The sequence below is a fragment of the Oncorhynchus tshawytscha genome, linkage group LG20, assembly GCF_018296145.1.
Source record: "Oncorhynchus tshawytscha isolate Ot180627B linkage group LG20, Otsh_v2.0, whole genome shotgun sequence".
Classification (NCBI taxonomy): Eukaryota; Metazoa; Chordata; class Actinopteri; order Salmoniformes; family Salmonidae; genus Oncorhynchus; species Oncorhynchus tshawytscha.
In genome coordinates this window covers 868420-892298 of record NC_056448.1, presented here as the reverse complement: position 1 = coordinate 892298, position 23879 = coordinate 868420, and the positions used below count along the sequence as shown (strand labels likewise).

At 41.2% G+C, this 23879-nt stretch overlaps 1 protein-coding gene across 3 annotated transcripts in view; it reads left to right on the top strand.

Annotated features, from left to right (window-relative positions):
* The window catches only part of col27a1a (collagen, type XXVII, alpha 1a), a 221135-nt gene that overhangs the window by 25953 nt on the left and 171303 nt on the right, over positions 1-23879 (top strand). For 2 of the 3 annotated variants that reach the window (XM_024381219.2, XM_024381217.2), the window contains exons 5-7: positions 10466-10519; positions 22041-22094; positions 22253-22306. In XM_024381219.2, coding sequence (XP_024236987.1) covers positions 10466-10519; positions 22041-22094; positions 22253-22306 — 162 coding nt within the window. The remainder of the gene's footprint in view (positions 1-10465; positions 10520-22040; positions 22095-22252; positions 22307-23879) is intronic. The other variant, XM_024381218.2, reaches the window with a different exon arrangement.

Below are 23879 nucleotides of genomic sequence, written 5' to 3'. Positions count from 1 at the left end.
TTCAAGGGTTTTTCTTTATTTTTACTATTTTCTACGTTGTAGAATAATAGTGAAGACATCAAAACTATGAAATAACACATATGGAATCATGTAGTAACCAAAAAAGTGTTAAACAAATCAAATATATTTTATATTTGAGATTCTTCAAAGTAGCCAGCCTTTGCCTTGATGACAGCTTTGCACACTCTTGGCATTCTCTCAACCAGCTTCATGAGGTAGTCACCTGGAATGCTTTTCAATTAACAGGTGTGCCTTGTTAAAAGTTAATTGGTGGAATTTATTTTCTTCTTAACGCAATTGAGCCAATCAGTTGTGTTGTGACAAGGTAGGGATGGTATAAGGAAGATAGCCCTATTTGGTAAAAGACCATAGTATGGCAAGAAAAGCTCAAATAAGCAAAGAGAAATGACATACCATCATTACTTTAAGACATGAAGGTCAGTCAATCTGGAATATTTGAAGAACTTTGAAAGTTTCTTCAAGTGCAGTTGCAAAATTCATCAAGCAGTATAATTAAACTGGCTCTCGTGTGGAACGCCACAGGAAGTATCACAAAATAGAAAAGCTTGGTCGGAGCCATCATTTTTTTTTGTAATTTTTGTTAATTGTTGTTACTCTATACTGAATAAAAATGTAAATGCAACATGCAACAATTTCAAGGATTTTACTGAGTTACAGTCAATCAGTCAATTGAATTAAATTCATTAGGCCCTAATCTATGGATTTCACATGACTGGATAGGGGTGCAGCAATGGATGGACCTGGGAGGGCATAAGCCCACCCACTTGGGAGCCAGGCCCACCCACTGGGGAGCCAGGTCCACCCACTGGGGAGCCAGGTCCACCCACTGGGGAGCCAGGCCCAGACAATCAGAAAGAGCCCTTTTGTGTGGAAAAACTCAGTCACAGACTCCTCAATTTCATCAGCTGTTTGGGTGGCTGGTCATAGACGATCCCGCAGGTGAAGAAGCCAAATGTGGAGGTTCTGACCTGGAGGGGTTACACGTGGTCTGTGATTGTGAGGCCGGTTGAACTTACTGTCAAATTCCCTAACAGCACTTTAACATTAAATTCTCCGGCAACATCTCTGGTAGACAATCCTGCTGTCAGAATGCAAATTGCAACACTCCCTTAAAACTTGAGACATCTGTGGCATTGTGTTGTGTGTCAAAAGTGGCCTTTTTATTGTCCCCAACAGAAGGTCCCCAACAGAAGGTGCATCTGTCTAAGGATCATACTGTTTAATCAGCTCCTTTAGATGCCACACCTGTCAGGTGGATGGAGTATCTTGTCAAGGGAGAAATGATCACTAGCAGGTATATAAACGAATTAGTGCACAACATTGGAGAGAAATACGCTTTTTGTGCATCTGGAACATTTCAGAGAGATTTTTATTTCAGCTCATGAGACATGAGACCAACACTTTACATGATCAGTATATTTGAGTTATTGTTGTTGTTATTATAATATTGTGTGGTGGCTTTCTTATATTTTCCCTCTTTTTGACTTATTTAGCTCTACAAACTGGTGGATTTTGGCTTTAGAGAATGACTTTATGAAGCATGGCTTTAAGCATTTTGGACCCTTGTCTCTCTCTCTCTCTCTGTTTGTTTGCCTCTGTGTGTGTGTGTGTGTGTGTGTGTGTGTGTTTGTTTGTGTATTACGGTGGCGTGAGAGGGCAGAGGGGGCAAATGCAGTGAAAACTATTCCTGAGCCTCCAGAGGGTAAATTACACCTCTGGTCTGACGACAGTGGGCTCTGTAATTAAAAGGTGCCTTGGATCCTACACACACACAAGTCTGGTGTCAGTAATGACGCTTCCCCTTGTAGCGGGGAGTGCTTTTTTGGCACCAGTTCAGACAGAAGTACTTTTATATTGGCCATATACAGTACCTTAAAACTGTCTTTACAACATGTTGTATCAATTTAAACCATCTTTACTGCATGCCCTATTACAGTTTTTAACAATCACTTTGGCACTAATTTCAGAACCTTTTGGTCCTTTTTCAAAAGACACAAAACTCATAACGGTCATCAGTTGTAACACAGGCTGTCCAATGTTCAAAACATTGCATTGTGTATTCATATCGTTAAAGAAACCTTGCACCTGCAGAATCATTGGTTCAAATAACTCATTTATCATGAAATACCATAGGAACATTCATTTAGATCACCCACACATGAGATGCCGATAGTTTCACTGTGTAGTTGTTCGTATAATCATTACATATTGTAGTACAAAATATGTGATACATGTTTCATGATGCTACTACACGTAGATACATCACTGTAAAAGGACTAGTAGAGAGAATACTACAGACAGTGGAATCATTGAACAAAATATGACATTTATTGATGAAATACAATAAAATCACAACAGGTTTCTTTGAATCAGAGCAAAAATAATTAGCTACAAAAAAAGAAAAAACAGTTGAAGTTCAACTGCAGTTTTCCTCGCCTGGCTTACTGTAAAAAGCAAAACAAAAGATGGATTACTGTACTTCTATAATTCCATCAACCCTGTCTTGTGGATTTGGCCACAGGTTCTCATCCACATCACAATGGATGTTTTCATTAGCCAAGTATCTTGGGAAGAATCTTCGGGCGAATCCAGACCTGACACTGGTCTGCCGTTATGTCATTGTATGCGTCATCCATGGCCTGGAGAAGGGCGGCTTGTTCATGAGGGCGCCTATCATATACCTTCCACCTCCATGTGGAGAAAAATTCCTCAATCGGGTTAAGAAAAGGAGAGTATGGGGGTAAGCACAGGGTGGTAAATTGTGGATGGGCCTGAAACCATGCTTGAGCATGGTGGAACCTGACATTATCCCACACAATGACATAGGTCATGCCATCAGCTCTACAGGCCTGATTTAGCTCATCAAGGAAGGTTACATTCGAACAGCGAAACATGTGGCTGCCTGCAACTCAATATATAGAGTATATAGAGTAGAGAGCTTTAGATGTTGTTCGACCAAATATTACAATGGGCAAGATGCGTAATCTAAGCAACTTTGACCGTGGTATGATTGTTGATGCCACACATGGTGATTCCAGCATCTCAGAAACAGCTGCCTTCCTGGGATTTTTACACACTACAGTCTCTAGAGTTTACAGAGAATGGTGCGATAAACAAAACACATTAAGTTAATGAGAGAGGTCAGAAGAGAATGTCCATACTCATTCAAGCTAACAGAAAGTCCACAAACGCTCAAATAACGCTGTTTAAAACAGTGGTGTGCAGAAGGGCATCTCTTAACGTACAACACCGTGAATAATTCAGGCTGTTGTGGAGGCAAAAGAGGGTTCTACCCAGTATGTGTACCTAATAAAGTGTAGTGAGTGTACAGTAATGTGAGTGTACAGTAATATCAAATCTGAAAACATGGTCTGGAAAATTGATACATGGGACCATAGAAACAGTGTCTGATAAAGAATGATGATGAAATATTACATCCATAGATAATGTAGTCCAATTGGTTCATGTTCCACGGTAATTGGTGTCGGTGGATAATGTAGTCCAGTTGGTTCATGTTCCACGGTAATTGGTGTCGGTGGATAATGTAGTCCAGTTGGTTCATGTTCCACGGTAATTGGTGTCGGTGGATAGTCCATGTTAGTTCCAGTTGGTTCATGTTCCAGTTGGTAATTGGTGTCGGTGGATAATGTAGTCCAATTGGTTCATGTTCCATGGTAATTGGTGTCGGTGGATAATGTAGTCCAATTGGTTCATGTTCCACGGTAATTGGTGTCGGTGGATAATGTAGTCCAGTTGGTTCATGTTCCACGGAATTGGTGTCGGTGGATAATGTAGTCCAATTGGTTCATGTTCCACGGTAATTGGTGTCGGTGGATAATGTAGTCCAATTGGTTCATGTTCCACGGTGGATAATGTAGTCCAATTGGTTCATGTTCATTGGTGTCAGTGGATAATGTACTCCAATTGGTTCATGTTCCACGGTAATTGGTGTCGGTGGATAATGTAGTCCAGTTGGTTCATGTTCCACGGTAATTGGTGTCGGTGGATAATGTAGTCCAATTGGTTCATGTTCCACGGTAATTGGTGTCAGTGGATCTCGTTATCCTGAAACGTTCATGATCTAAACATGAAATATTGTTTGTCAGTTTCCATAAAACTATGCATTAAGAGTACCTTAACAGTTACTTATCATTTTGAGCAGTAGTATCAATTGATAGTTAGATCATTGTAAGGAAATTAATAGACAGTCAACTCAGATGTAATGTGTGAATTGCATTTTGAAATGGTAATACTTTGATGTTAAGTTGTGTCATTTTGAACAGGTGATTTTAGTTCAATGAACAAATGATCTTAGCTTTGTGTGTATTGAATCCAAGCAATTGGAAAAAGTGTTAGAGTTTTGACAAATTTGCATTTTGATCATTGGTTGTGAGTTTTGTGTCTAGAGTTTTGAAAAATGACATCAAGGTTCCTGAAATTAGTGCCAAAGTGATTATAAAAAACTGTAAAATATGACAGCCTGAAATATGTGCTATATTCTATTCATTGTTTGGGTATCAGAAACAGAAAGGACGTTAGTCTTTCCCATTTCAAAACCAACTAAATGTATTTTACATTGAGGTTGAAAATCTATACCGTGTGGTATTGTTAAAGGCCTACAGCTGAAGTAGAGGGCACTAGTAATACTTTTATATCTGAACGGTAGGTAGACACTGCCAGAACTTGAAACATTTGGACCCATTTGAACACTTTAAGTTTGTCCACTTTTAGAGCAAGTGCTAATCTTAGAGAGTATGTTTCATTGTTACCACCGTTGACGCCCTGGCTCCCAGTTCAGAGGTTGCTGTTTTCCAGTCTCGTATCCCAGTAGCCTCTAGCTAGCTGCTTGCCAAGCCCTGGAATTGTCCTAATTCGACACCTGCCATGTCAGATGAGAGACAATAAGATGGCTTACCAACTGCAAGACTCATGTGCCAATGGCTAGAACCAATGGTGCCAACTAATACTACCAAAACTGAGTTGAACTGCTGGCCGATTTGAGGCACGTAATTCAACATTTGAAGGCTACACCACCCTTCCTGTAACAAGCCTCTAGCTAAAGAAAGGGCCTACCGACAGCAGCTAGACCATGACTCTGCATTGTGTGTGTGTGTGTGTGTGTGTGTGTGTGTGTGTGTGTGTGTGTGTGTGTGTGTGTGTGTGTGTGTGTAAAAAATGAGTGGGCTCTGAATTATATCAGGGTGCAGGCCTAGCTAGGCCACACACCCTTAGTGACTTGAGATCTCTTACTTGTATAAGAAAAGTGCACTGAGGCTCTCCCTGAAGGAATCAGAGATGGGATTTATGAAGTGTCTGATAGAGAAGGGGGGGTGTAGTATTATGTTTTCATTAGTCTGTCATGTCTGTATTTAAACTTTGGCAAATGGGCTTTCATGACATATCAATTCCAGCCCCAACTAAATTAATTTCCCTTCGTGGGACAAAGAATGACTTGACATGTGACTTTGGGGTGTGTGCTGGTCCAGTACTCTGAATCAATAACGTGTTCTCTGAATCGTCTTACTGTACCTCACCCCAGCGAAAGTCACAGACCCCACTCTGGAACCGGTTGTGACTCTTTTTCTGGCCACTACTCTGACACAATTGACCTTTGACACCACGTGGAGGGAGGGCTCGGGGTCAAGCGAAAAAAGTGTCTCAGTCAGAGGTGGGGGACCCCTCAACGGCCCACAACCATATGGATAGAGAGAGGAAGTGTGTGTGTGTGTCACATGTCGACAGCACAGAGAGGGGCTTGTGCCGTTCGGGCAGTTTAGAGTGTTGATTGGGGACTTATTTGTGGAGGAATGATGTTTTACTTGTGCTTCCCATGACTGTGGTTTAGTATATTTTGTGTATAATGTGTATATTTGTGTTGTATTGTTCAGGGCACATTTGAAAAACAGACCTAGGACTCATTCTGTCTTCCCTGGTAAAATAAAGGTGCAAAATACACAAAGAGTGTAGTTATCAAATGGAGTCCCCCAGGGGTGGATTATGTCACTTTTACTGCCGGATTTCAGAATTTAAAAAGCTAATGTCTGTTTCCCATAAGATAGGTAGAAACTGGATCCCATTATTATCAATTTGTATAGATTAAAAAAAAAAAGATTCCAATAATAGCCTGTAGACCAGGTATTCCCAAACTGGGGTATGGGTACACACAACAGTCCATTTATATTTTCCAACGGGGCTATACATTTGGGTAAGTTTTTTTTCTCGCCTGATTAGCCTCGTTTTACTGCCAAAAATCAAATTAAACCATCTATTGTTCAGTGAAATAACAACACAATGTCATACAGGTAGCCTATTCAAAAAATTAACATTCAATCACATGAACCACTACTCTCTCGCGGGAATTCCACTAACGATCTGTATGTAGCCAAACGTAGCAGCTGCTCATTCCGTTTGCTCGAAGAATGGAGAAATGGTTAAAAAGACACATACTGCTATTACCAGCAGTACTACACCTACACCTGTCGATGACACAAGTTGTTCTTCTTCCACGAGCACATCCATTGCTAGCATCAGTAATTCTTGTTGTAGGCCCAGCTAGCATGGACACTGACAGTTGTGAATCAGATGCAGCCAAAGAGCTACTGCCCCCTTAACCGGGAAAGCACCGAACAACAACGTTGAAGAGGCGCAAATATGAGAACTACATTGATTTGGGGTTCACTTACACTACCGTTAAAAGGTTGGGGTCACTCAGAAATGTCATTGTTTTCCTTGAAAAAATACATGAAATGAGTTGCAAAATTAATAGGAAATATAGTCATGACGTTGACAAGGTTATAAATAATGATTTTAATTGAAATAATAATTGTGTCCTTCAATCTTAGCTTTCGTTATAGAATCCTCCATTTGCAGCAATTACAGCCTTGCAGACCTTTAGCATTCTAGTTGTCAATTTGTTGAGGCAATCTGAAGAGATTTCACCCCATGCTTCCTGAAGCACATCCCACAAGTTGGATTGGCTTGATGGTCACTTCTTACGTACCATACGGTCAAGCTGCTCCCATAACAGCTCAATAGGGTTGAGATCTGGTGACTGCTGGCCACTCCATTATAGACAGAATACCAGCTGACTGCTTCTTCCCTAAATAGTTATTGCATTGTTTAGAGCTGTGCTTTGGGTCATTGTCCTGTTGTAGAAGGAAATTGGCTCCAATTAACCTCTGTCCACAGGGTCTGGCATGGCGTTGCAAAATGGAGTGATAGCCTTCCTTCAAGATTCCTTTTACCCTTTAGAAATCTCCCGCTTTACCACCACCAAAGCACCCCCAGACCATCACATTGCCTCCACCAGGCTTGCCAGGTGGCGTCAAGCACTCCTCCAGCATCTTTTCTGTGTCTCACTAATGTACTTCTTCGTGATCCGAACACCTCAAACTTATACTTGTCTGTCCATAACACCTTTTTCAATCTTCCTGTAATGGCATTCATTAGAAGAAGGCGAAGACCAAGGCGCAGCGTGGTACGTGTTCATATCATTTATTCTGACTGAACACTGAATACAAAATAACAAAAGAATAGCCTAAACAGTTCTGACAGGTGCAACAAACACTGAACAGAAAATAACCACCCACAACTAACAGTGGGAAAACAGGCTACCTAAGAAAGGCAATCCCTGATTGAGAACCATACCCAGCCAAAACATAGAAATACACAACCTAGACATACAAACACAGAATGCCCACCCACATCACAACCTGACCAAACAAAAAATTGAAACATACAAAGCAATCTACGGCCACTTCCTCTGTCCAATGTCTGTGTTCTTTTGACCATCTTAATCTTTTATTTTTATTTTTTCTTTGCAACTCTGCCTATGCCAGCATCCCGGAGTCTCCTCTTCACTGTTGACATTGAGACCGGTATTTTGCCGGTACTATTTCATGAAGCTGCCAGTTGAGGACATGTGAGGCGTTTGTTTCTCAAACTAGACACTCTAATGTACTTGTCCTCTTGCTCAGTTGTGCACCGGGGCCTCTCACTCCTCTTTCTATTCTGGTTAGGGCCAGTTTGCGCTGTTCTGTGAAGGGAATAGTACACCGCATTGTACGAGATCTTCAATTTCTTGGCAATTTCTCACATGGAATAGCCTTAATTGCTCAGAAGAGGAACAGACTGACGAGTTTCAGAAGAAAGTTTTTTGTTTCTGGCCATTTTTAGCCTGTAATTGGAACGACAAATGCTGATGATCCAGATACTCAACTAGTCTAAACAAGGCCAGTTGTATTGCTTCTTTAATCAGGACACCATTTTTCAGCTGTGCTAACATAATTGTAAAAGGATTTTCTAATGATCAATTAGCCTTTTAAAATGATTAACTTGGATTAGCTAACGCAATGTGCCATTGGAACACAGGAGTGATGGTTGCTGATAATGGGCCTCTGTACGCCTATGTAGATATTCCATTAAAAATCTGCCGTTTCCAGCTGCAATAGTCATTTACAACATTAACAACATTAGCAATGTCTACACAGATTTCTGAAAAACCTGATATTTTAATGTAGTAATCTCTGTAATCTCAGCCACAGTACACAAAATTTGCTTTTCTTTCAAAAACAAGGACATTTCTAAGTAACCCTAAACTTTTGAACGGTAGTGTATATTGGGAGTAGTGCCTTTCCTCAGCCACAGTGTGTTTGTTATATGTGCAAAAATACTTTCTCACAATTCAATGAAAGCTTCACTCTTGAGCAGACATTTAGAAACAAAACATGACAATTTGAAAAATAAGCCATGGGAGTTTTTTGAGTGAGAATTAATGTCTTTCGAGTATACATGTACAAAAGCAACAGATACCATTAGTTAGAGGGGCTAGAAGCGTCTTATATGGTGAGCTACTGAGTGGCTAGGACAGGCAAGCCCCATACTATTGTGAGGACTTACTACTTCCTGCTGCCGCAAATATGGCTGCCACAATGTTGTGTGAAAATGCCCCAAAAACTATACAGACAATGTCTTCATCAAACAACACTGTTTCACGACAATGACATGACAGGAGATGGGGGGTCAATTAAGGAAGACATCCTCTTCTGCAAACCCCTGGTAACCAGGACGACAGGAGAGGATATTTTTAAAGTACTGGACAGCTTTGTGACATCAAATGGACTTGGTCAAGATGTGTTGGTATCTGTACTGATCGCGCAAAATCCATGACAGGGAAACATAGTGGAGTGGTAACTCGCGTGCAAGCAGTTTCTCCTGACGCCACTTGGGTACACTGCAGAATCCACCGAGGGACTGTTGCTGCCAAGAGAATGCCTGACAGCTTGAAATACATTTTGGACACTACAGTGAAAGTGGTTAACTTTGTTAAAGCAAGGCCCCTGAACTCTCGTGTATTTTCTTCACTATGCAAAGATATTGGCAGCGACCATGTAACACTTTTACAACATACAGAAGTGCACTGGTTATCAAGAGGAAAAGTATTGACATGTTTTTTTTAATTGAGAGATGAGCTTAAAGTTTTCTTTACTGACCATAATTTTCACTTGTCTGACCGCTTGCATGATGACTAGTTTCTCACACGACTGGCCTATCTGGGAGATGTTTTTTCTCGCCTGAATGATCTGAATCTATGATCTGAACGCGTTCCGTCTCCTAGAGATGAACATACTTTGGTGCGAAAAGTGCAAATCAACCCCAGAAATACAGCAAAGGACCTTGTGAAGATGCTGGAGGAAACAGGTACAAAGTATCTATATCCACAGTAAAACGAGCCCTATATCGACATAACCTGAAAGGCCATTCAGCAAGGAAGAAGCCACTGCTCCAAAACCTCCATAAAAAATCCAGACTATGGTTTGCAACTGCACATGGGGACAAAGATCGTACTTTTTGGAGAAATGTCCTCTGGTCTGATGAAACAAAAATAGAACTGTTTGGCCATAATGACCATCGTTTTGTTTGGAGGAAAAAGGGGGAGGCTTGCAATCCGAAGAACACCATCCAAACCGTGAAGTACGGGGGTGGCAGCATCATGTTGTGGGGGTTGCTTTGCTGCAGGAAGGACTGGTGCACTTCACAAAATAGATGGCATCACGAAGAAGAAAAATGTGGATATATTGAAGCAACATCTCAAGACATCAGTCAGGAAGTTAAAGCTTGGTCACAAATGGGTCTTCCAAATGGACAATGGCCACAAGCATACTTCCAAAGTTGTGGCAAAATGGCTTAAGGACAACTAGGTCAAGGTATTGGAGTGGCCATCACAAATCCCTGACCTCAATCCTATAGAAAATTTGTGGGCAGAACTGAAAAAGTGTGTGATTAAATATCAAGAATTGTGAAAAACTGAGTTTAAATGTATTTGGCTAAGGTGTATGCTATCTTCCGACTTCAGCTGTAGGAGATGGGGGACTACCCACGGCCTCTGCTTATGCCAACATAAAGATTGTCATTCTGATCAACGTTTGTGTTTCGTCTCTGATAGGGTGAACCCGGTCCCCATGGAAAACCTGGCCGTCCAGGTCCACCTGGGCTTAAGGTATGTCCCACACACACACACCATTTTTTTTGATTTGTACATATGAGTCTTTCAGCAGAAACTCTTATTCAGAGCAACTTACTGTTAGTGCATTCAAGCTAGTTGGGACAACTACACATCACAGTAATAGTAATTGCATTTTTCCTCAATAAATGAGCTATCAGCATAGTCCGAGCTAGTAACATCGAGTTCATCCTGACTGGTTTATTCACTGCCTGGTACGGCAATTGCTCGGCCTCCGACCGCAAGGCACTTCAGAGGGTAGTGCGTACGGCCCAGTACATTACTGGGGCAAAGCTGCCTGCCACCCAGGACCTCTACACCAGGCGGTGTCAGGGGAAGGCCCTAAAAATGGTCAAAGACCCCAGCCACCCCAGTCATAGACTGTTCTCTCTACTACCGCAGGGCAAGCGGTACCAGAGTGCCAAGTCTAGGACAAAAAGGCTTCTCAAAAGTTTTTACCCCCAAGCCGTAAGACTCCTGAACAGGTAACCAAATGGTTACCCGGACTATTTGCATTGTGTGCCTCCCCCCCAACCCCTCTTTTACACTGCTGCTACTCTCTGTTTATCTTATATGCATAGTCACTTTAACTATACATTAATGTACATACTACCTAAATTGGCCCGACCAACCAGTGCTCCCGCACACTTGCTAACCGGGCTCTCTGCATTGTGTCCCACCACCCACCAACCCCTCTTTTTACGCTTCTGCTACTCTCTGTTCATCATATATGCACTTTAATGATACCTACATGTACATACTACCTCAATAAGCCTGACTAACAGGTGTCTGTATAGAGCCTTGCTACTCTTTTTTCAAATGTCTTTCTACTGTTGTTATATTTCTTTACTTACCTACACACACACACAAACACACACGCACACCTTTTCTTTTTCTTTTCTTTCTCCGCACCATTGGCCTGTAAGTAAGCATTTCACTGTAATGTCGACACCTGTTGTATTCGGCGCACGTGACAAATCAACTTTGATTTGATTAGTAAGATGACATTTTTTGTGCATTGCAACATTTTAGCTACTGTTAGCTTACGGGTGAAACAGTGTCCGACACAGTCCAAAAGAAGTGTCAGACTTAGCTAGTTAAGGTAGCTAGGTAACCAAAACATCAATTATTATAATTTTTTTACATTTAGTTATATTCTGCGACAACACTTCAGTGAGCTAGCATAGCGAGCATGGTAACGATACTAACGTTAGCAAACTAACATTACCACAGACAGAGATATTAGCACAGAAAATGGCTCGCTGTCTAACAGTCGTTAGCTAACGCTCAAGCTAACATTAGCTACCTACCTTTTATGATAGGACAACCTATTTAACCTGAATGACCATGAAATTCATCATTTGTAATGTTTGTTACTTGCCGTTTTCAGTCAGCCAAAACACCTTTAGTTTGTCAAAATAACATTAGCCAATTTCCACTCAGTCAGTCACTCAGTAGCACTAGAACTGGAAGACTTTCTCACGTTCGGGTGGACTTCATGCGCTGGTGGCGGGAGAATTAACCCATTGGCTGGGTCAAATATTCATAGCCCAACCTTAATAACCCTCCACCAACAACCCAACCTTGCTGTACTTACAGAAAACAACCCAACTATTGACCTAATGCCTGCAACCCAGCAATTCGGTCAACCTAACATTTTTTTTTATAGTGTAATTTACATCTCAAAGCCATGCATGCAAGAAGCCTTGACCTGTCTGGTGCATATCTATTTCTCTGTCCTCAGATTGATTGAAGGCCTCAATCTGTATTTTTGCCTTGTAACTGATTGCTTCTAGAAAGAGAGAAGGAACAACACATGATCAAGATGAGCTAGCTACTAGTTTAAAGCAATGAAAGATCTAATGGTTGCAACTAATGAATGTATGGGCTATGTTTGAGAATAATACATGCATTTGTTTACCTTATTACTCTTGAAGACGATGCCCTCATTTATCACTCAAAAAGTGTTATGAGTGAGTGCACCACAAACATATTTCCAGGGTGTTGATGCATCCTCCTCCCAGTACTACTTTAGCTGTTGGGCTAGCTAACATAGTACTGAACTGGGAAACTAGCATATCGACATACATATTGGTATTACAAGACAGCAACGTATTCACCTAAAAATACAAGTGTTTAGGCAAGTTATTAGTTAGCTAGCTACCTATCACATGAATTGTGGAAAGAATATGATATCTAACGTTAGCTGCTAAGTGCTAGCCAGTCAGTCAGTGAAGCTGACAGATTGAAACTGGTATCAACAAAATGTGTTTCACTCTATTCCAGTGAGAGGTTGTGGTCCTGGCACCACACTGCCAGTTCTCTGACCTCCTCTCTGTAGGCTGTCTCGTCGTCGGTGATCAGGTCTACCTGAGCTGTAGTCAATTAACAGCATTACATAGGTGTTCCTCTTCTCCAGGTGGAAAAGAGCACTGTGGAGTGCAATATAGATGTAATCATCTGTAGATCTGTCGGGTATGTATATGAATTAGAGTGGGTCCCAGGGTGTCTGGGATGATTGTGATGATATGAGCCATGACCAGCCTTTCAAGGCATTTCATGGCTACAGCTGTGAGTGCTACAGGGTGATAGTCATTTAGACAGGTTACCTTGGCATTCTTGGGCACAGGGACTATGGTGGTCTGCTTGAAACATTTAGGTATTACAGTCTGAGGGTGGTTGAAAATGTCAGTGAAGACACTTCCCAGCTGGTCATTGCATGCTCTGAATACATGTCCTGGTAATCTGTCTGGACCTGTTTAAAGGTCTTACTCACATCGGTTACAGAGAGCGTGATCACACAGTCATCTGGAACAGCTGGTGCTCTCATGCATGGTTCAGTGTTGCTTGCCTCGAAGCGAGCATAGAAGGCATTTAGCTTGTCTGGTTGGCTTGCGTCACTGCAGGTTTCCCTTTGTAATCCATGATAGTTTGCAAGCCCTGCCACATACGACGAACGCCAGAACTGTTGTAGTAGGATTATATCTTGGTCCTCTATTGACGCTTTACATTTTTGATGGTTCGTCGGAGGGCGTAGTGAGATTTCTTTTCAGCGTCCAGCTCCTTGAAAGCGGCAGCTCTAGCCTTTAGCTCAGAGTGGATGTTGCCTGTAATCCATGGCTTCTGGTTGGGATATGCATGTATGATCATTGTGGGGACTACGTCGTCGATGCACTTAATAAGAAAGCCAGTGACTGATGTGGTAAACTACTCAATAAAACCTCATCGGATGAAACCCGGAACATATTCCAGTCTGTGCTAGTGAAACAGTCCCGTAGCTTAGCATCCGCTTCATTGAATCATTTTATATGGTTGAAATAGCACCATTCTTCATGCACTGTAATTTACAACTTGATAAATAGCTTCTGAAAAGAGCTCCAGTTGAAGTCTGAAGTTTACATACACCTTAGCCAAATACATTTAAACTCAGTTTTTCACAATTCCTGACATTTAATCTGAGTAACATTTCGGGTAGCCTTCCACAAGCCTCCCACAATAAGTTGGGTGAATTTTGGCCCATTCCTCCTGGCAGAGCTGGTGTAACTGAGTCAGGTTTGTAGGCCTCCTTGCTCGCACACGCTTTTTCAGTTCTGCCCACAAAGGTTTCTATAGGATTGAGTTCAGGGCTTTGTGATGGCCACTCCAATGCCTTGACTTTGATGTCCTTAACTTCTTAAGGTATAAGGGGGCAGCATTTTCACTTTTGGATAAATAGCGTGCCCAATTTCAACTTCCTGCTACTCATGCCAAGAATATAAATATGCATATTATTCATAGATTTGGATAGAAAACACTCTGACATTTCTAAAACTGTTTGAATCATGTCTGTGAGTATAACAGAACTTATGTAGCAGGCAAAACCCAGAGGACTAACCATTCAGATTTATTTTTTATTTTTTTGGTCTCTGTCTGTTCACTGGCAAATGATATTTCTTAGGAACCTGTTTTCAGTTCCTACCCCTTCCACTGGATGTCCCCAGTCTTTGGAATTTGGTTGAGGTTATTCATTTGTGCAATGAAGAAGTAGGCCATCTAGGAACTGGGTAACACTGTTGAGAGTGCGCAAGACCTGAAAAGTAGCATGGTTTGTTGTCTTTCTGTATTGAATACAGATAGACCCGTCTACAATTTAATCGATTATTAACGTTTAAAAATACCAAAAGTTGTATTACAAAAGTAGTTTGAAATATTTTGGCAAACTTTATAGGCAACTTTTGAAATATTTTGTAGTGATGTTGCGTTTCTTGCAAGCTGTTTTTTTCTGGATCAACCGCGTCAAATAAATGGACATTTGGATATATATGGACGGAATTAATCGAACAAAAGGACCAATTGTGATGTTTATGGGACATATTGGAGTGCCAACAAATGAAGCTCGTCAAAGGTAATGCATGTTTTATATTTTATTTCTGCGTTTTGTGTAACGCCTGCAGGGTTGAAATATGCTACCCTCTTTGTTTACTATTGGGCTATCATTAGATAATAGTTTCTTATGCTTTCGCCGAAAATACTTTTTAAAATCGGACATGTTGGCTGGATTCACAACGAGTGTAGCTTTAATTGAGTATCTTACATTTAAATTTACATTTAATCAAAGTTAGATTTTTATATAATTTTTTTACATTTTCCGCGCTGCATTTTCCCTGTTTTTTGCCCAAGTGGGACGCAACCATCCCCATAAGAAGTTAATGGATTAGTCTGAACACGCCGCAACTGGATCTATAACTTTGGGAGAATTTATTTTTCTTTAACCATCACCAAACGGACATTTAATTATTTCTCGTAAAATACAATAGATAAATGGCTGTTTCTTTTTTTCCTTACACCGTAGTTTTATGTACTTAGCCTTCAAATTTCCAAGATACTTTATTTTGATGACTTCCCGGAAGATCTGACCCTGGGCCACGACCTAAGGCCGTCGGCCTATTTTAATTACACTCAGACGTCTAGTTAGGGACCGTACATTTGCAATATGGAGATCCTCATCAACCATACGGGTAATGCCACCAGCGTCACTCATGTAGGAAAATGTTGTAGTTGGGGATGGAAATTTCGGAATTTTTGGTGGCCTTCCTAAGCAAGGATTCAGACAGTGTGACAGGAAGTTAAAGTTTGGTCGCAAATGGGTCTTCTAAATGGACAATTACCCCAAGCATACTTACAAAGTGACTTAAAAACTTGTTAGGGAGGAGGTCCCTGTGGTGGGATCAAATCAGCGGATATTTTAGAGCGCCACCAAAAGTTTTCGATAAAACTCAAACTTTCATTAAAACACACATACAAGGTACCGAATTAAAGCTACACTCGTTGTGAATCTAGCCACCAAGTCAGATTTGTAAAATGCTTTTCGGCGAAAGCATGAGAAGCTATTATCTGATAGCATGCACCCCCAAGAATACCAGACCGTCAACAAAACAACAGATTTTGCGGTAGCCGGCGCTACCCAAAACGCAGAACTAAAATATAAAACATTCATTACCTTTGACGAGCTTCTTTCTTGGCACTCCTATATGTCACATAAACATCACAATTGGGTCTTTTTCCCGATTAAATCCGTCATTGTATACCCAAAATGTGATTTGCTGAAGACCGGTCTGATCCAGAAAAATGCCCCTTTACAAGACGCAACGTCACTTTTTAAAATTACAAAAGTTGCCTATATACTTTTACAAATCATTTCAAATTACTTTTCTAAACCAACTTTAGGTATTAATAAACGTTAATAATCTATTAAATTGATCACGGGGCGATCTGTATTCGATAGCAGCAAGTCGTGAAATCATCGTCCATGTTTTCACATTCATAACATCCTGTGGTGCGCCCCAAGAAAGGAAGTGCCTATACATCACCAAACCAAGGATAAAGCCGCCCCTAAATGACAGCATTGGCGACATCGTGTGGAAGCTGTAGGCGTTTACAGGGGATTGCCATGTATTTTCTTCAGCCTTAGACAATACATTGACTGGCGGATGGATATAATTTTTGTGTTTTTGGTGAACAGTTTTTCGAAGGATTTTGACTTCTAAACACGTTATGTTCTAGCCACAGACACGATTTAACCAGTTTTAGAGACTTCAGGGTGTTTTCTATACACACACACTTATCATATGCATATACTATATTCCTGGCATGAGTAGCAGGACGCTGAAATGTTGTGCGATTTTTAACAAAAAGCTGCGAAAATGCGCATAATCCGTAAGAGGTTTTAAGGCTAGAAGCATAATTCAACCCGAGGAACGTTCCTAAGGTCCTCCCGATCTGTACAAGCCTAACCTTGACCATCTGGAATGAACCCTTAACAGTGAAAACAGTTTACAATGACATCTCTCCCTATAGGAATACATTACCTGCTCCCCTAACTTCAACCTGAAGCCTATGTGGGTTATGATTGCCCTATCAAACTATCTTCGATGAGAATCCATCAGGCCACTATGAGGATTACCTGTGTTGATTCTAAGCTTCCTGGAGCAACCCGGAAGTGGTTAAATTTACCCTAAAAGTGGTTTTGACAACCTGCAGTTAGGTTTAAATACTGCATTCAACCCTCTGTAAATCAGTCAGTTCTTAACTTAAAGACTTGAAACTCAGGATTCTGTAAAAGCCTACCCCAATGAGGATATGTGTCTACTTTCAGCTTCCTGTGACAACAGGAAGTGCCTTAAATTGGGGCCATATGGGCTGTTTTGAAGGGTTAAAAAAGGTCACATCTTTCCAAAATGTCATTTGTGTAATTATGCAACCCTCATGAACTGAAAATCAGTCATTTCTCCCATCAGATGTCCAAGAAAAAACTCACACACACAAACAGCCAGTGTTGGGCTTACAGACACACAGAGCCTCCAATAGATACCGACGTTCTCACCATCAAAGAACCATCAGACTTCGAGCTCTGAAACTTTAGAAACCTGTTCTAGAGCTTAAGTCGGTAGTGCACAGTGAGTTATATGGCTCTAGGAGGGTCTCAGGCCGATAAACAGCTTCGTCCATTTGCAATGAGTTCAATTAATTTTGAATATCGCGAAAATGACGAGCGATGGAGAGGACCCACCATCACTGCTCGGCCATCCCAAGTTCAACGGGCCAGTCAATTGGGCATTTCTGCAGTATATTAGAGCATGTCAAATTCATGATGGTAAATGCCCATTGTAAAACATTGCAAATACACAGTACATTTTCAATGTATTTAATGAGGGATTTGCCATCACCAAATGGACAGGCTGAAATCAACATCAACGAGGGATGGAGAGGAACCACTATCACTGCTAGGCCATCCTGAGTTCAAAGAGCCAGTCAATTAGGCATTTGTGCAGTATATTAGAGCATGTCAAATTCGTGATGGTAAATGCCCATTGTAAGACATTGCAAATGGACAGCCGTACACCTGGTAATCTGAACGGGTTACCAGGAGAATATTTTTAAAATGTTTTTTAATGCCTTTAGGGTGGTGCAAGGGGTCCATGGCCGGGTAGGGAGCACCCCCCACCCGTGCCTATCCATTTAAAAAAATGACATAAATTTGTCCATTTTCAATGTATTTAATGAGGGATTTTCCATCACCGAATGGATAGGCTGAAATCAACATCAATGACAAATTCTTACTTCCTATGATCAAACATGGCAAATAGACCTTCTAGGTTGATTCAGGGCTTAACATAGTGATATATATATATATATATATATATATATGTATGTGTGTGTGTGTGTGTGTTCAGTATAAATGCCATTTGGACATTTCTTATGCCATTTGGACATGGTTCACTGACTTTTAGGTTATGAAACCGACTTCCTATGATTATATATTGCAAATGGACAAAACTCAATAAAATAAGACAAATTATTACATATGTATAATTGACACACAAAAAACTGGTCCAAAAAGCACTTTTTTAGAGGTTTTATAATTTCGATTTTTTTATTAAAAAAAAAAAAAATTCACCCATGGGAGCAACTTAGTGACCATTTGCCATATGAAAATCTACGGTGGAGCGCGCTCACCATCTTTTGGATTTTTGAGGTATGACACTTGGCACTTACCATGTTCCACTTGCAATATGGTTTTGATATACTGCCGTCCATTTGAGTAGTATTTGCGATAGTGTGTTGGGTTCGCCCAATGCCAATAAATTGCCATTCATTTTTGTTCATTTCATGGGGGTCTTCCCTTACCGACAAGATAGCACTGCCAAAGGGGGCAGAGTTGCAATCTACTGCAAAGATAGCCTGAAGAGTTCTGTCATACTAGCCAGGTTTGTGCCCAAATGTCGCTCTTGCTGCTGGTGATTCTCTGATCCACCTCTACGTAGATGACACCATTCTGTATACATATGGCCCTTCTTTGGACACTGTGTTAACAAACATTCAAACAAGCTTCAATGCCATACAACACTCCTTCCGTGGCCATGCAATAAAATGCACATTAATTACTTAAAAATCATACAATGGGATTTTCTGGATTTTTGTTTTAGATTCTGTCTCTCACAGTTGAAGTGTACCTATGATAAATAATTATAGACCTCTATATGCTTTGTAAGTAGGGAAACCTGCAAAATCGGCAGTGTATCAAATACTTGTTCTCCCCACTGTATAGAGAGATGAAAGAACCTGCATTTATCAGGATATTTTTTGTGTTTATTTGTCTTCATGTAGTTTTACTTAGTTGACAATGGAAGTTTTAAATGCCTACTGCTACATTGGCCTAGGCTATCTCTTATTTATTTAGCCGTCAATGGCTCACAGTATATCAATGTGTCCATATGGTAGAGGCTGGTGCTCTCCATTTGTGGCATTTTAATCTTTAGATTTTCATCATTTTTATTACGATTTGTATTCTCAACCATGTGACAATGATTTTGAATAACAAAACGGTTATTATTTATATGAAACTGTTCCCCGAAAATGCGCATATGAAAATCATATCTGGCACGCAGATCGGTAGAAATGGTAGGATAAATTGTAAGCTTCCCCAAACATGAAACTCAAATTTTAAACTTATGTGCCTCGGAAAAGACCGTTGTGAACAGAGTGCAAATGTCTTTGTACATCATAATTACAATGGAGAGAGAGAAAGTGAGGGATGTTGTAACTAAGACTATTAAAACTGAGCACAAATGGACAAAAAGTGGAGAAAAGCATTCCCCTCTATCCAGCACCAGCGGGAGGAAAGCACCACTCACTGGGCTGATCCCAGCACTGTGTTGTTTGGGCAGGAGCAGGCCTTTGACATGGGCAGGAGCAGGCCTGCGAGCTGAGGGTGAGAGAATGCCATGCTACTTATTACATATTGTTTCCATTCCCTTTTCGACAAGTTTAGAATTGTAAACTAGTAGAAAACAGAAGTGAAGAACTAATTGCGAGCACTGCTCCAGTTTTATTTAACTTGGCAAGTCAGTTAAAAACAAATTCTTATTTACAATGACAGCCGACTGGGGACCAGTGGGTTAACTGCCTTGTTCAGGGGCAGAACAAAATATTTTTTACCTTGTCAGCTCAAGGATTCAATCCAGCAACCTTTCAGTTACTGGCCCAACTCTCCAACCACTAGGCTACCTGCGCCCCAGATCACTTGATATCCACCACACGGAGGGAGAGAATAGAAAAGGGAGAGGGAGAGGGGAGAGGTCCAGAGAAGTAGAGAGAGACTTGACTCAACACAAACTAAACTGTCTATTGTACAGCAGAGCATGTGTCTGACTCAAATCCCCACAACTGAATAGATAAGAGCATATCATGAGTGCACCTATTACAAAAACAGAGCTGAGAGCTCTCCATGCAGAATGGGCCCCATATATAAATATTCCCATTCCCTACCCCAATCCCATTATCATTTATGTCAATAATTGTGTTTTATTTTACTGCAACACAAATGACAGTTTTACCATTTAACAACCAGGGGGTGCTGCAGCATCTTCAACACCCATACTTCCTGTGGCTATGCAACATTGAGTCAACATCAGCCAATACTTGTAAAAATGTAAATTCTGGAAAAAGTATACCTATACAACTGCGGTCCTTCCGCGATGTTATGAAACTCATACATTTAATTAAAAAATCTCCAGAATACATCCACCATCACTTTCCTCATTTGTGTTGCTCAACTCATGCGCTTGTGCCATGTTGAATGCATCGAGCTGTCGGTTTGAACTACTGGCACACAGCTCGGACACCCATGCATACCCCACAAGACATGCCATCAGAGGTCTCTTCAAAGTCCCCAAGTCCAGAACAGACTATGGGAGGTGCACAGTACTACATCTGTTATAATCTCCACCAGGCACAGCCAGAAGAGGACTGGCCACCCCTCATAGCCTGGTTCCTCTCTAGGTTTCTTCCTAGTTTTTGGCCTTTCTAGGGAGTTTTTCCTAGCCTCCGTGCTTCTACACCTGCATTGCTTGCTGTTTGGGGTTTTAGGCTAGGTTTCTGTAAGGCACTTTGAGATATCAGCTGATGTAAGAAGGGCTATATAAATTTGATTTGATTTAGAGCAATGACTACATGGAACTCTATTCCACAAAGTAACTCATGCAAGCAGTAAAATTGGATTTTAAAAAAGAGATAAAAATACACCTTATGGAACAGCGGGGACTGTGAAGCAACACAAACATAGACCCAGACACATGCATACACACACAGGATAACATACACACAGGTACACATGGATTTTGTATTGCACTGTAGATATGTGGTAGTAGAGTCAGGGCCAGAGGGCACACACCGAATGTCAATTCTGAAAACGCATACCTTATGTTCGACCTGTACAACTGCTGTCTGTTGTGAATGTATTATATTACTGCCTTCATTTTGCTGGACCCCAGGAAGAGTAGTCAGAGCCGCTCGCTTCGTTAAGCAGGTGTGTTGAGGGAATGCTTTCAAAGTGTTTGATGTTCAGGAGCTCTCCCCGATTGTGCTCTTTCACCACCCTTTAATACAGAAAAGTTGTAAATCACAGGTGCTCTTTGGGAAAAAGAAGTCCATACGATGAGTTAAATTCAAGTGTAGAGACCCAGAACGGTTCTCTTTACTGCAACAATGAATCCTTGTTTTGTCTGGCAGGAAGACCGCTGGCGAGAAATCTCACCACAGAGTGATCCTGAGACAGTCTGTAGATGGGGTTTCCCATGTGAAAAGACTGCTACAATCATAAGGTTTCCCATGTGTCCAGGGAGGGTTGCTTTCACTCCTTCCACTCTGGTCACTAGCTGTTTGAGCAGGTTGTTGCTAATATCTTTTGACAATCATATTGATAGATGATGATTAATTAATTAATTAGGCCTCAAAAGCTGTCAAAAATTAGGTAATGAACATAGCATTCCCATGTGTGAAGAGAGGAGTTTTTTTCCACTCTATGGTCCCACTTCATGATACCTTATATCAAACCCAATTGATAGTATTCATGTAATTGCAGTGTACTTACAGTATAGGTACACACTGCGGTACTGCATAACGTTTATCTATGTATGGTAAAATAGGACCAAATAACCAAGTATCACTAATTGGTCCTCTTTCTCTGTGTTTTTCTCAGGGGAGGAAAGGAGACGCTGGTCTCTCATCTGGAACAGCCCCTAAAGGAGAGAAGGTAAGCCCCCCCGCCCTTCTCCTAACTTCACCTTGACCAGCAAACAGTATACTTCAAGTACAATAAAGTCATATTCTATTCAAGTTTAGTCTAAGTTGAATCTAGGTTGTGTATTGACATGATACGTATTTATATGTATTTGTTTGACTGTCTTTCAGGGAGACCCAGGTATTCTTGGCCAAGTTGGACTAATCGGCCAGGCTGGTGGAAAGGTAAGAGAGACAGACACTCACCTATTGTTTGCTTCATACCTCATTGCCTCTCATCCTCTACTACTTTCTCATCAGAAAGCCCATATAACTGGAGTCTCATTTTGTGAGCTGGAATGGGTCCCGCTCTATGTCAAGATGTGAGCTGCAATGTGGCCCAGACACGCAGACACGCACATAAATGCGCGCACACACACACACACACACACACACACACACACACGTCTAGTACTCCAAATGCATACAAACACACGTTTGGACCAAGAAAGAATCATCTCTGCACAATGTGTGTGTGAGGTCATAACATCAGTTAGCAGAAATATGCTAGAACATGACCATTCAAAAAACGAGTAAGAAAAGACAGTTCGGTATGAGTCACTATTATATATCTTCTCTCTCCTCTGTTTTTCGCTCTCGCTCTCTCTGTGTGTGTGTGAGTTTTGACCTGCAGGAGATTCTATTCTCTCTCTCCTCATGCTTTGTTGCTCTATAACAGGGGTGGTCAAACGTTTTGACTTGAGGGCCACATCGGGATTTTGAAATTCAACGGAGGGCCGCATTTTTTGGGGGACCAATTGTTTGTTAAAATCCATTTGCGGGGGCCTCCCGAGAGAGTGAGCAGTCTAAGGCACTGCATCGCAGTGCTTGAGGCGTAACAACAGACCTGGGTTCAATCCCAGGCTGTGTCACAACTGGCAGTGAATGGGAGACCCATGAGGTACTGACCCATGCCAGCAGTTCTGCTGTGCTCACCACTTCTACAATCTGTGTCAGCTGGGTCGGCTACAGTTTTGTTCGGAATGAAGGAGAGGGAGGGAGGAGGTTCATACTGTCAGCAGGAGGAAGGGGGCTCAGGGTGGGGGGGACATACTGTTGTAAGTCACTGGTGTCATAATGAGCAGGAAAGGCTTGACTGGGGTGATTCATACTTCTAGGAAATTGATCTCGGAACTTGGACAGAGGTTCTGTTGGATTGGATTTTCTATGTGTGTGTGGAAGACTCTTCTCTGATGACAATGTAAACTACTACCCTTGTCCTCATAGAGAGGACACATTATGAGTTTAGTAGAGTTAATCAATTTGTTATGACACAGGCACACGTTGTCAAGGGATAATACATCAGACATATGCGACTTGTTTCAGGAAACTAGGCGAATGTCACACGTCACTACTTCACAGGAGAACCATTTGAACATCAACATTTATTTTCTATCAAAACGTGTTTTTTGGCAGAAATGAATTCTGGAACATGTGAACTTTCATGTGCCTTAATAACAAGCTTGTACTGTATGCCATCTGTAAATACGAATACAATTGTTAAATGACGAGCTAAGTTGGTTTAGCCACGGAAAAAGACATGCCGCTAACCATGATTGGCTGAGATAATGGTTTTGGCTGGAATTAGTATTTGGTAGCATTGCCTTTAAATTGTTTAACTTGGGTCAAACGTTTCAGGTAGCCTTCCACAAGCTTCCTACAATAAGTTGACTGAATTTTGGCCCATTCCTCCTGACAGAGCTGGTGTAACTGAGTCAGGTTTGTAGCCCTCGTTGCTCGCACACGCTTTTTCAGTTCT